This window comes from Equus caballus, chromosome 15, assembly GCF_041296265.1.
Source record: "Equus caballus isolate H_3958 breed thoroughbred chromosome 15, TB-T2T, whole genome shotgun sequence".
NCBI classification, from domain to species: domain Eukaryota; kingdom Metazoa; phylum Chordata; class Mammalia; order Perissodactyla; family Equidae; genus Equus; species Equus caballus.
Genome location: NC_091698.1, coordinates 15,616,063 through 15,630,472, shown reverse-complemented (window position 1 = coordinate 15,630,472; position 14,410 = coordinate 15,616,063). Strand labels below are relative to the sequence as shown.

The window sequence follows — 14,410 nt, the reverse complement described above, 5'->3', positions numbered from 1 at the left end:
TATGCAATGATATGAATAGCTGGATAACTATTAAGGAAATTAAATTTGTAATTTTAAAACTCCCAAAAAAGGAATCTCCAGGCCCAGATGGTTTCACAGAAGAATCCTACCAAAGATTTAAAGAATTAACACCAATTCTCTACAATCTATTTCAGAAAACAGAAGAGGGAACACTTTCCAGTTCATTTCACAAAATAGTACCCTAATACCAAACCAAACAAAGACAGTACAAAAACTTACAGACCAATATCTTTCATGAACTTGATAAAGAACACCTACAAAAAACCCCACAGTTACAATGAAAGACTGAAGGCTTCCCCCTCATCAGAAACAAAGCAAGTATGTCTTGCTCTCACCACTGTTATTCCAATGATGCTAGAAGTCCCAGCCAGCACCATAAGGCAGGAAAGAAATGAAGGAAAGAAAAGGCATACAGATTGGAAAAGAAGAAATAAAACTGCCCCTATGTGTATATGACGTGATTTTCTACGTAGAAAATCCCAAAGAATCTAGTAGGAATCCCAACTCCTAGAATAAATGAATGCAGCAAGGTCAAAGGATACAAGATAAACATACAAAATTAACTGTATTTTTATACGTTAACAATGAACATGTGGACAAGGAAATTAAAAATAAATACCATTTACATTGCTAAAAAAAAAAGAAATAGGTGGAAACCTAACAAAACATACACAGGACTTGTATGCTGAAAACTATATAATGCTGATGAAAGAAATTAAGAGAAAATACAAAGAAATGGGGAGAAGTACCGTGTCCTTAGGTTGGAAGACTCAATATAGTAGAGATATCAATTCTCCCTAAATTGATATACAGATTTAACCTAATTCCTATCAAAATCCCAGCAAAATTCTTTGCAGATATTGATAAGACTACTCTAAAATTTATAATGAAAGGCAGAGGAACTAGAATAGCCAAAAAAATTTTGAAAAATAAGAAGAAAATCTTGAAAAATAAGAATAAAGAATCAGTCTAGTCTATTTCAAGGCTTACTATACACTACAGGAATCAAGACTGTGTGTTAATAAAGAACCCAGAAAGAGATCCACACAAATATGCTCAAATGATTTTTTGGCAAAAGTGCAAAAACAATTTTGAAGATAGCCTTTTCAAGAAATGGTGGTGGAGCATCAATAAGCCAAAAGATGACCCTTCACCTAAGTCTCACATCTTATACAAAAGCCAACCCACAATGGGTCATGGATTTAAACGTAAAGCATAAACTATAAAACTTCCTGAAAAAAATTAAGAGAAAACCTTTGGGATCTAGGGTTAGGCAAAGAGATCGTAGACTTGATACAAACAGTACAATCCATAGGAGAAAAAAGTATAAAATGGATTTTATCAAAATTAAAAATTTCTGCTCTGCAAGACTCTTTTAAGAGGATGAAAAAAACTACAGACTGAGAGAAAACATTTGCAAAGCACCTATCAAGAAAGGACTACTATCTAGAAAAGAAACTCTAAAATAAACAGTAAAAAAGAGAAAAAAAATCCAATTAGGAAATGGGCAAAAAAAATGAAGAGACATTTCACTGAAGAGAATATGCAGATGGAAAATAAGCCCATGAAAAGATGTTTAACATCATTAGCCATTAGGGAAATGCAAATTAAAACCACAATATGTCACTACATTCCTATCAGAATGTCTAAATAAAAAATAGGAACACCAAATGCTGGTGAGGATATGGAGACACTGATCTCTCATATACATTGCTTATGGTAATGGACAATGGGGCAGAAACTCTGGGAAACATTTCAGCAGTTTCTTATAAAACTAAACATGCAACTGCCATATGACCCACCAACTATACTCCTGGGCATTTATCCCAGAGAATTGTTACGTTATATTATGTTACTGTACGCTAACGTTTATAGCAGCTTTTTTCTTAACAGCCCAACAACAGAAACAACCTAGATGTCCTTTAAATAAAGTATGGTACATCCATACCATGGAATACTACCCAAAAAACGAACAAATTACACGTAACAACCTGGATGAATCTCCAGAGAATTTTGCTGAGTGAAAAGAAGCCAATCCCAAAAGGTTACACACTGTGTGATTTCATTATGTAACAGTCTTGAAATGAGGAAATTATATAAATGAACAGACTGGCAGTTGTCAGGGGTTGAGGAAGTGGGGTGGGTGGGAATCGGGTGCAGCTACAAAAGGGCAACCTGAGGCATCCTCGCAGTGAAGGAAAGTTCTCTGTCTTCAAGGCTTCAATGTCAATGTCCTGGTTATGGTCCTGTATCATGGTTTTGCAAGATGTTATTACTAAAGAAAACTGGGGAAAGAGTACAGGGAATCTCTCTTATTTCTCACCAGTGGATGTGAATCTACGATTATCTCAAAATAAAGTCTAATTAGAAAATAAAGGTAGCCTTATTATTGCAAAATAAGAGAAACAGACAAGAAATCAGACAAATGAAGTGCTCTTTTCAGCCCAAATTAAATTCTAAAGACTACTCTGAATCAAAGAGTTTATAAAACAGATTTTCCTCACCCACACAGGCACCCAAACACAGCAACTGCAACAAAGCAGTCCAGACAGAGAACGGAGAGTTCTCTAAACACGTGACAGTGAAAGAGACCCGGGCTGACACGGGGAGAAGCAGCCCTTGTCCGGGGGCCATCAGAGAGGCCGGCTGAACGTGGGCCCAGCACCCAGCTTCGCTTGCTACCATCTCCACTCTGTTCCTGTTCTCAACTTCTAATTTAGGGGATCGCTTAGACCAGTAGTTCTCAAATTTTTTGCTCTCAGGCCTCCAATGAGCTTTTATTAACACGGATTACAACCATTGATATTTACAATATCGGAAATTAAAACAAACTTTTAAAAAGATAAGTATACACAGGGACATATTCCATGAGCCCTCAGAACAGTGAAGCCATTACACAGCACGTGGCCTCTGGGAAACTCAACGTGCACTCCTAAGAATGAGAGCGAAGAGGGCAAGTAACAGGTTGGTGTTGTCATGAAAACAATCGTGACCACACTTTGAGAACCACTGGCTTACTATCAAATGAGATACTTATCAAAGTGACTCGAAAGGCCTCAAACACTGAGCAAACGACCGCCATGTATTCTTTCGGTCCACAAGGGTGCCACGGCAAAAACAAGGCTCCCATCCTCACGGAGAACGACTGGCCATCGCACAGCCGGGGGACAGACAGGCTGCTGAGCCGCCAGGGAGCGAGGGTCTGGGCGCGCCGCCACCCCGTGCCCGCCCGCCGCGTGCCCGCCTGCACACGTCCCCGCCCGCACTCGTCCCCGCCCGCCGCGTCCCCGCCCGCACTCGTCCCCGCCCGCACACGTCCCCGCCCGCACTCGTCCCCGCCTGCCTCGTCCCCGCCCGCACTCGTCCCCGCCCGCCGCGTCCCCGCCCGCACTCGTCCCCGCCCGCACTCGTCCCCGCCTGCCTCGTCCCGGCCGCACACGTCCCCGCCCGCACTCGTCCCCGCCCGCACTCGTCCCCGCCTGCCGCGTCCCCGCCCGCACTCGTCCCCGCCCGCACTCGTCCCCGCCCGCACACGTCCCCGCCCGCACTCGTCCCCGCCCGCACTCGTCCCCGCCTGCCGCGTCCCCGCCCGCACGCGTCCCCGCCCGCCGGGTCCCCGCCCGCACACGTCTTCGTCCGCCGCGCGCCCGCCCGCGCCCGGGAGCGCCGCCGCCGCGTCCCCGCCCGCACGCGTCCCCGCCCGGACACTCAGACCGTTAAACGCGGAACCCTGCAACCGCGCTCCGGACTCCCCTGGGCAGAGCCAGGAAGCACTGCGGGGACTGCGGCGGCTCCCGCCCGGCGCCCCGGCGGGCCGCCGCTGCCGAACGGGGAGCCCCGTCGCCGCCGAGCCGGGGGCGGCCGGAGTCTGCGCTGAGAAAATACGCGGGGCGGCGGGACTCACCAGGTGCCGCGCCCCCTCGGCGGCCATGGTCCCGGGCGGGAGCGGACGCGGCCGGCGGAGGCCCCGAGCAGCGGTCCCCGCGGCCGATGCAGCCAGGGGGCCGGTCCGGGCTCTCGGAGGGGGCTGGCGGCGGGGTAACGGGCGGGGCTGGCCTCCACGGGGCGGGGCCGGGCCAGCGGCCTCGGGGACGCGGGGCGCAGGCCAGGGGGCGGGGACCCGCCGGGAGGGGCGCGCGCCATCCGCCGCGCCAAGTCGGGGCGCCCCCCTCGACGTCCGAGAGGACAAGTCAGTGCCGGGGGCGTGACTGAGGAGGTTTCAGAACTGACGAGAGGAAACAGCGCGACGACTCCTCCCCAGCCAGCCCACCGCGGCGGGGGTGCAGTGATCGCCGCCCGCGCGCGGACCGGAAGTGGGCGGGACCGGAGGGGGCGTGTCCGCCGGCGGCGGGCGGGAGCTGTGATTGCGGCCGGCGCGCGAACCGGAAGTGGGCGGGGCAGGCGGGGGCGTGGACCCCCGGGGCGCGGCTCAGCGGGGCAGTGGCGGTGCCCGGCCTCAGACGCGGTGGCGCGGAGCGTGAGCCCCTGCCTGCCGTCCGGTCGGTCGGAGCGGGCCCCGTGGAGCGGGCCGCGATGGGGTCGGGCTGAGCCGCCCGCCGCCCACGAGAGCGCGGCCGCGGATGGCGGGGCCGGCGGAGCTGGGCCCCGAGGCCGTGCTGCGCTTCCTGGCGGCGCGCGGGGGCCGTGTCCGGCACGCCGAGCTGGTGCAGCACTTCGCGGGCGCCCTGGGCGGCGAGCCCGAGCAGCGCGCCCGCGCCCGCGCGCGCTTCAAGGAGCTGGTCAACGCCGTGGCCACGGTGCGCGCTGACCCCGCCGACGGCTGCAAGTACGTGCACCTCAAGAGGAGGTTCTGCGAAGCGGCCGCGCCCCCGCCGGGCCCGCCGCCCGCGGAGCCCGAGCCACCGGAGGCGGCGCCTCCCGAAGCGCCCCCGGGGCCGGGCTGCGGGCCGCACGACGGGCATGGGGAGCTCGCGGCCGCCGCGCTCCGGCCGCCGAGCCCGGTCGGCGACAGCGGGAGCGGCGGGGCCCGGAGGAAGAACTCGCGGCGCGACGCGCAGCCCCCGCCCCGTGGGCCAGCCTCTGGCCCCGGCGAGGACCTGGAGCCCGCGCCCCACGGGGAGGCGGCGGACGGGGGCAGCCCGCCCGGGGGCATCGCCGCCCCGAGGTCCACCCGCCAGAACCTCCGGGACCTTGTGATGGGCAGCTCCCCCCAGCTGAAGAGGAGCGTCTGTCCTGAGGGCAGCAGCCCCGGGGGCTCTTCTGCTGCAGGGCGCTGCAAAAGCGGGGGCGACTCGGACAGCGCGTCCGTCGCTTCGTCGTCGGCCGAGGAGGAGAGCAGTGGCGGGGGCTCGGTGACGCTGGACCCTCTGGAGCACGCGTGGATGCTCTCCGCCTCGGACGGCAAGTGGGACGGCCTGGAAGGCTTGCTCACCTGCGAGCCTGGCCTGCTGGCCAAGCGAGACTTCATCACAGGCTTCACCTGCCTGCACTGGGCCGCCAAGCACGGCAGGCAGGAGCTCCTGGCCATGCTGGTCAACTTCGCCAACAAACACCAGCTGCCAGTGAATATCAACGCCAGGACAAGCGGAGGCTACACCGCCCTGCACCTGGCAGCCATGCACGGGCACGTGGAGGTGGTGAAGTTGCTGGTGGGGGCCTATGACGCGGACGTGGACATCAGGGACTACAGTGGGAAAAAGGCCTCTCAGTACCTGAGTCCGAGCATCGCGGAGGAGATCAAGAACCTGGTGGGAGCCCTGGACGAGGAGGACGGGGAGAGCGCGGCCGGCAGCGGGGGTGGGCGCTGGAGGCTTTCCAAGGTGCTCCCCTCACATCTCATCACCTACAAACTCTCCCACGTCCTGGAGGATGGAGGGGATCATCACCACCATCACCACTTGGCTGAGGGATGGGCTGGAGGCAAAGCAAAGGAGCAAGGTCGCAAAGCCTCAGGCAGCTCCACTGGGCGGATAAAACCCCGACTCAACAAAATCCGTTTCCGAACCCAGATCATCCACACCACACCGTGCTCTTTCCGAGATCCGGAGCAGCCGCTGGAGGAGGGGGAGGAGGAAGAGGAGGATCGGTCTCTTAAAGGCCACTCCTCTTCATTCAAGTTGAGACCGAAATCCAATGTATTTGGGTAAAAACAATTTCTTTTAGAAAATTCTAAGATTTATGTGGCTTTAGGAATACCACATTAGATGTAGGTGAGGAAGTGAGGCAGAAAAGACTTAGGATAAATTCTCCATCCTTTCTTGGGGGCTGGAATAGGTGATAGGAATTCCCCCCCAGTATTCTGGGTGAAGGGGATTTCCAAGTGCTTCATCAAACCTTGACCTGGGCCTCTTTTCCCCATGCCACCTCTCTGCCCTGGAGTCCCTGTTTCTAAGGACCAGAAATCTATCTACATTGGGGGTGCAGAACTGATGACTGAGGGTTCCTTTGAGTTAACCATTGCTGGATGCCATGTGAAGTAAGGAATATTGCACTTCTATGTGTGTTTTTAAAAGTGTTTACTCTTCCAAGAGCAACAAGAAATGCAAATTGTAATGAAACTGGTAGTATTTGTGAGTGTGAACAAACTATATACTGCCCTGTTTTTTTACTACAGTAATTGAATTTGCTTTTTAAGATACTACTGAAGGTCGAGTCAAAGTTGAAACACAAAATACTAGTTAGTGAATAATGTGAATAAAAATGGAAATCCTCTTGGCATCCTATTTGTATTGCAAGTAGTGTTCAACTATTTTTTTTTAAAGCAATTTCAGCTTTAATCACTGAACTAAAGAAATAAGCAACATTCACCTTTGAGTTAGTCCGCAGTATGGTTTCCTCTTAACTATATTTCATCCCACTGCACTGAGTGTTGAGGTACTTTATTAACTACACAATTTTTATTTAAACAAAATATTTTTCACAATCTCTGGTACTTTAAGTAAAATATTGCCTCTGGTTCTGATTCTCACTGGTTTTGCTATTCTAAAAGTCTAAATTTGCCAGAGTTTTTGTTCTGGGGATCATATAACCATTGGAATTATTTGACATGACCCTATTTGATGGTGCTTAGAGTTGAATTGCCTGCAGAAACTGTTTCTGGTTTAGACAGCAAAAATTGGCATAAATGTTAGTGTATGCTTCTGTGAAGTAATTATTAAATCAACTCAATGATTCTCAAGGTACGCTTTTTATTTTACTAATACGATCCATTCATGGTCTCTATGCTTTGTAGTAGTGTTTTGCAAATGTTTAAAATACAAAATCGTTTCAATTTTCCAGCGTTTCCTTGAATCTCTTAGAGACGTACAGTGAAGTTACTGACAAGCTGAATAGTAAATCTACTCTGTTAAGAATAGCACTTTATAAAAGGGAAAAGAGAAGAGATGGAACTATTTCTATATTTCAATGCTGCTGGCTATTACATTCCTTTGTATATAAATGAAAAATACTTCTCATTAAAATTAGAGACTTGTGTGGTTTTTAGTTAATTTCTTTCAACTCTGTCAGAGTAAATGTCTTTATGGTGATTGTAAAACTTAATTCAAGCATATTAAATCGATTTGTAACAAGATGCAAAGCAACTTTTGTGGGAGACTCACCCCGACAAGTCCGTCTCCCGTAGTCTTTTTGGTCTTATAATTGCTGAAACGTAAGTACCTGCAACCTGTAGAGATTAAGGAGTGACTCACCAGCTTGCAGAGCGAGTGAACCAATATGTGAATTGCACAGGACTGCACTGTTCAGAGAGTTCTTAGATCTTTAATTTCTCAAGTCGTAGAAATTTGTAACGAGTTGGTCACACCTCTCTAGATAGCATCTGAATTTGTTTGAAGACTGATGAAAAGCACATACAGTATATAAACTATTATCCATTTGTGTGCCTTCACTTTTGTTTTAGGATAATGGAAATGGACCACGTACATTTCAGAAGCACTTTTATCCATACATGTGGGTGAAAAAAATCTAACTTTGTATAAATTAACAATAGGTTCCTCAAAGGTGAAGAACAGTCGTTTGTTCTGAATCATACATGTGACCTGTATCCAGTGCAGAATAACCTCCCATCGAGGAATCTTATGTTCCATTGACATGTAAAGCTGAAGTGAACTATAGAGTAGACACTTCAGAACCATCCATGTGTTCTCTTGGACAGTCGGTATTCTCAACGGTGTGTGTTGGTAACTGCGCAAAATCTATAATTTGCTAGATCTTTAGAGATTGAGTCAATACTTCATTCAATTTGCCTTTCACACTAAACAGTTTAACTTTTTGGATAAAGTATACTTTAAATTTTCAAAAATCATTCCTGAGGGGAACTACTTCTGGCATTCGTTGTCGTGATGTGCTCGTGTGAAGTAAACGTAGCATTTTCAGCTACTTAACTCTACATTCCTCTTATTTTCAGTTTCCAAATTGAGATTATAAAAAGCAAATGATTTGTGTAATTTGATATTTGTGGCATTGTGCCTACCGTTAATGGGAATATAAATGTCAGTTACTTAGATGTTTGTTGATGGGAAGCTGATTAGAAAACCCAGGTATGTCCATGCGTTTCTTACAGGTACGCTTGAAACTAGTGAATGTTTGTCACAATTGTCTTCACTTTTATGGTGTATAAAATGGTATTTTGGAGTCCAAGATGCCTTGTGTCTTATTTCTAAAAATAAGTAAGTGAAAGTTTGGGAGTTTCAAATGTAAAATTTATAGTAAATTTTGTTTTATCAAAATAAAAGGTTCACACTAGATTTTTTCTCTGAATCGTCTAAACCTCTGTAGTCCTTTATACTTTTTTACCTGTATAGTGTTTTATAGTTCACACAATGCTTTTTGAAGTTTCAGTTTATTTGATCCCTTTCCTATCCCTCAAAGTTACTGGCCATATATCCCTAATTTACAGGTAAGGAAGTGAAGGTTGATGGCTATTCAGTGTCACAAAGTAAATGGCAGTTAGTTAGGTCTTAAGATTCATTGCTTTCCACAACATCTTTTCTGCACTTCGTATTGCCAAATTTTGGCAAAAGTGCTATGGTTTGGCACCAGTGATGGAGGAATCAACTTGGGAAGGTAGTACCTCCACCACACCTTTAAAAAAACAACCCTCTGGTCCATGCACACGCCATCTACCGTAAACCTTCCCTACCCAGACCGGATCTTAAGAAAGGCATGGGAATGCCTTCTTCCATTTTCTTCAATATCCGCCAAGCATTGGACATTAATGAATTCATTTCCTCATCAAAGCTGCCTTTGATCTTTTAACAAAATTCACCTCTTCAGATGGCAGAGGGATGTGGGAATCCTTGTAATTGTCCGCCATTGCTCTCTCTTGGGAAGATCCTGTTATAATTGCTGCTAGGGTTTTTCCTTGCTGCTGTTGACTTGTAACAACTTATAAATAAATTTATATTTATAAATTTTCAGTGCAACTGAAGGACTAGATAAGTCTAGTTTCTGTTTCAGGATGACATCTTTCCTTAGAAGTGTGCATCTTAAAAGGATTCATTGAGCAGCCCACTTAAAGATAACTTTGCAGTTTTTCCCAGTGAAAAATTATTTTTTTATTTTGCTAAATAAATGGTGTTTTTTCTTGTAAATTAATCCTGAACGTAAATACTCTGGGAATTTGCTGCAAACCATTGTTCCTTCAATGATGACTCAAATTTTCATGAAATACTTAATATTAGAGAGCTAGAAGATGACGCTTTGTGAACTTGTTTTTCCAGATAGAGCAGTAAAGTTGGTTGCATCTGATTTTATCCTCTGAAGAACATTGCTTTCCTGTTACCATACCTTTTTCTCCTTTATCTTCTCTATAAATGTCAGTTTCATCTCAGGAAGTGGCTTCCCCACTCAGTTAATTGCCTAGTTTTCCATGTTTATTGGTGAGGTATGTTTAACAAGGGCCCCTACTCTTACACAATGCCTGGCATGTTGAAGGTACTCAATAAGTGTCTTTTGTTGTTTTAATGGGAAACGCTAACGAAATATTTTGTAATGCTGCATCATATGGATAATTTCAACAATATACATTCATGCCAAGTGAATGAAGGTATTTTTCGTTCAACATGGCTCCTAACTGCCAGTCAGCTACTTCCTCTGCTGTCCAGCCAAAAGAACAATCTGTTCCAATCCTGGAGGTAAACTCGGCTTTATTAAGATTTTACTTTGCGAGCAATTTAAGAGATTTTCGAGAGTAAATTTGATCATAAGAAAGTTTTGCCTTAGGAGTCGACTCAAGTACATAATCTCTAGTAGAATCCACTCTAACTGGCTTTAAATATTCTAAGTATCATCATGTATACAAATGACTACTTGTTCTGTGAAACCTCAAAGAGTAAAAGAACAGGAAGAGGTTTAGTTTAGCTCAGAGAACTTTTTCATAGTCATTTTAAACATGCCATGGACTGTCTCATAAGGTAGAACACTCAGCCTCTGGGAATAATTGGTCAGAGGTTACATGAGCACCCGAAAAGTTAGAATAGATCATTTTAAAGCACCCTTGTGACTCATTTTGTCTTGTGAAACATTGCTCTGGGCCATATCCATTCTGACCAAAGGTTTAGCCAAAACTGGCCTGACTTAGAATCAAGTAAGTTAACCAGTGAAGTAGCATCACATAAGTTCTTTTTAAACCCAGCTTTATGCTTTTCCCATCAAAGAGCTTGGAAATGCCTGTTAGAATACTCTTCTATGTCTCTAAGAAACTTTGAGTTTAATGGTCTAGAAATGTAATTGAGCATCCTTGGGATTTGTCCAGAAGTTTCTGATATTGATAATGTGACCTTCTAGTTTTGTCTTGGTCCATTTGGGCTGCTATAGCAGAATACCATAGACCGAGTGGCTTATAAACAGCAGAAATTTATTTCTCACAGTTATAGAGGCTGGGAAATCCAAGATCAAGATACCGGCAGATTCAGTGTCTGGTGAGAGCCTGCTTCCTGGTTCATAGACAGTCTCTATTCGCTGTGTCCTCACATGGCGGAAGCAGCAAGGGAGCTCTCGGATCTCTTTTCTAAAGGCACTAATCCCATTCATGAGAGCTTCTTCCTCATGACCTAATCACCTCCCAAAGGCGTCACCCCCTAATACCATCACGCTGGGGGTTAGGTTTCAACATATGAATTTTGGTGGGACACAAACATTCAATCCGTAACAAGTTTGCATTCAGAGGCAATTATTTGGTTGTAGGTAGCAGTTCAATGCCATTGCTGATGCTGAGTCTGCACTACGGAGATTCTAAACTGGGCCAAAAGTTTTCTTTGGTCGTATGAGAACAGCTAATACTTCCAGAAAGCTTACTGTGTATGCCAGGCTAGGTTCTAAGCACTTATGAAAAGGAAGCTGTTTAGTTCTCCGAACTCCCTGCCCCATTCAATTCTAGAATCTCCATTTTATTGATGGGGAATTGAGGTGCAGAAACCGGTTGGCTGCCCAGGTTCACAAAGCTAGGTGGTGGAAGGGCCTGGCCTTGAATTCTGGCAGCACCGCTCTAGGGCTCGTGGTGATCACCAGCCTACGCCATTTCTCCAGGAATGTGAGATGCAGGCAACGGGCCAGAAGCTTACAAGCCACTATTGATGTGGAAATGCTGTAGAAAATTCATGGTTCTTGTATAAGAGACCCAACAAAAACCACAAACAAGCACTATGATCGAGACAGATATTGACTTTAACACCCTAACATTACTGCATGGGAATAAGATTAGAGCCAGTTTTAAGGTGTTTGTTTTTTTCCTTCTCACCCAGGATAAAATTTCTTTGGGTTGAGAAAGAACATTTCCATAGGTCAGAATAGTAGAGTTGCTAAAATGTATAGGGTGTGGCTCTGTTTCTCTTTTTAGGCTCACTTTCCCTCTCTCTGCCTTGTCTGAGCACTTAGGCAGTAATGGAAGGGGTGGGTCCACTTCCACAGAATCATGAGATTAAAGGTCGACCTGGAAGAAAACCACCAACACAGCATCCATTTTCCTTACCATAAATTTCTAAATTTGTAACCCACTAAATCTGACTTTTGGTAACTCATTTTGGAATAGACAGAAGCTTACCTTTGCTTTATCAAAGGGTGATATTTGAATGTTTTTAAGAACAGAATCTTTAAGAATATTTGCTTATTGTTTGCAAATTGCTCTTAAAAGAGTCGCTTGCTACAACTTTGATACCCAGTTAACTACACATGTACTTCAAATGAATAAAAGTGCCTTGCTTTAATTTATTAACTATTTTTGTATAAAAAATCTAATGTATGCTCATGGGTTTAAACAAATGACAGTGTTGAAGCAGACAGGGTGAAAAGAACTACTCATCTCTCCCCATTTACATTCTGCAGCGTAACTCCAGACCGTTGTTCCTTCTATACTTTTGGATATTTTTGGATTATTCTATACTACTTTAACTCAGGCTGGCTTCTCTCCTGGGTTTAAAATAATTTATTCACTTTTTAGTAGGTTGAATGCAGATATTGAAGAAGGGAAACAAAGCTAGTGTTTAGATTCTCATCTTAAGCACATGGTATCTGTAAGGCTTCCGAGGGGAGAAGAGGACTTGTTACAGTTTGGGTTCCCTGGGAGCTCCACCTAGGTTCCGGCTTCGTCTCAGTGCATCCACTGCCAGTCAGTCCAGAATTATTCACAGAATCAATTACCTTTATTATTCCAGCCAACATTATAGACCATGATATATGCTTTCAACCCACCTTGCCCATTCCATAAGCATTATTTCTCTCTCTCAGACTGTTCCCTGAGGTTCCCATTGGAAGCCATCTGTAGCTGTATGGGGAATGTTATTTGAGGTCTCTGCTCTTCTTTTCCTTCCCTCATGGGAGGATAATGAGTACCATGCAGTCCAGACGTTTGTGTTTCTTATGCTGATTGCTGCAGATTCTCTCTCCTTGGGTCCTTCCATACATCTCTCACTGTCTCTTGGTTATACAGAGAAAATCCATTTATTCAGATTTGGGCTACATCGAACTTAACCTCTTAACTAATTATGAGGAGAGATTTTGGTAAGCAAATGAACAGAATAAAGGAATATTTAAGGGACACGTTGCCCGGTAAAGACCTTAAACCACTGCCATGTGCCTTTTGTTCCAGGGTAATGCTACCATCACTGCGGGATATTGAAGAGAGAATTCCTGAACTGAGTGGAAAGGCAGGCAGGATAAACTTTGAGATCATTTTAACTAGAAAATTATATAATATAGATGCTTATGATCATGCCCCAGAAGCCCAGCTGCAGGTCAGGCTCAGCATTCTTTAACACTGGGACCTATGTTGAAGCAGAAATTTGTCAGCCTAGTTTGAGTTTACTAAATAGAAATGGATTGCACTTGTAACATCTTGTAATTCAGAGTTTTCATCAATTCCTGTTGATCTCACCCCCAATCAGTCCTCATTAGAGTATTTAAAAGTATTTACTTAGATAAAATTGACTCATGCAAAACATAGATCCTTTATTTTCTCGTTGAAAATGACCATTATTTCTTATCACTGGAAAATTGATCTGTCATTTTTGTGCCATTTACACTTAGGCAGGCTACGTATCTTGAGTTTCAATAGTTCGTCTATATCCTAGAGATGATATATCCTGTACAGCCCATCACACATAGTTGTTTTAAGATTTAAATGATATGAAAATGTTTTAAAATACTACAAAGTACTAAACAAATGACATGTAGAATTAAAGAGATTCACTATCAAAGTTCCTTTTCCGTCTTCTCTCACCAAATCAGGCTATTTCCTTTTCAAAGATCATGATTATACACCCAGAGCTCCCCTGGAGAAAATTAAAAGTATGCAGATTTCAAAAAGAAATTGATAAATCAGAACAGAAGCTTTAAAATGCCTTTCAGGAACTGATAGATCGTGCATTCCAAATATTGGAATGGATGTGGAATATCTGAATAACTAAGTAAGCTACTTAATCAGTATATTTATAAATGAACCCTGTACTTAACAAATTGTTAAAATATATCTTTTCCACTATTCATAGAAAATTTTACAAACATTAACCATTTACAGGTCACAAAGGAAGTCTCAACAAATTTTAAAGAATCAATATCATACAAACCAATTCACTTACCACAGTGCAATTAAATTAGATCAACAATAATAGTTTTTGTTTTTTAATAAGTTCTTTGGAACCCTAAAATTGTGCTCCTAAAATTCTAATGAGTTAAAAAAATTCACATCTGAAGGGACAACATACTGTGTCGAGAAGCGAATTACACTCAAATTACTCTTTATATATGAAGATTTGCATGATGCATTTAAAGTGCTATTTGAGCCAAATTTATATCCTTAATGAAATTCATTTTAAAAACTGAAAATAATTAGGTTAATCACTCAAATCAAACTGCAAAAAAAAAATAGTAAACAATGATGGTGGTAAAAAATTATGCTAAAACAGTACAGCAACTGTATACTAACAACTTGAAA

General features: G+C 44.7%; 2 protein-coding genes across 4 annotated transcripts in view; one reads left to right on the top strand and one right to left on the bottom strand.

Moving 5' to 3' along the window:
- SEPTIN10 (septin 10) overlaps window positions 1–4,272 on the bottom strand; it is a 63,579-nt gene extending 59,307 nt beyond the window's left edge. For 2 of the 3 annotated variants that reach the window (XM_023618443.2, XM_023618441.2), the window contains exon 1: window positions 3,926–4,225. In XM_023618443.2, coding sequence (XP_023474211.1) covers window positions 3,926–3,952 — 27 coding nt within the window. In that variant the 5' untranslated portion in view covers window positions 3,953–4,225. Of the gene's footprint in view, window positions 1–3,925 lie in introns of all 3 variants that reach the window. The other variant, XM_023618445.2, reaches the window with a different exon arrangement.
- Window positions 4,273–4,451: 179 nt separating this feature from the next.
- SOWAHC (sosondowah ankyrin repeat domain family member C) lies at window positions 4,452–8,726 on the top strand. Its single transcript, XM_023618446.2, has one exon. The coding sequence runs from the start codon at window positions 4,602–4,604 to the stop codon at window positions 6,126–6,128; it is 1,527 nt and encodes a 508-aa protein (XP_023474214.1). The 5' UTR covers window positions 4,452–4,601; the 3' UTR covers window positions 6,129–8,726.
- The last annotated feature ends 5,684 nt before the right edge of the window (window positions 8,727–14,410 follow it).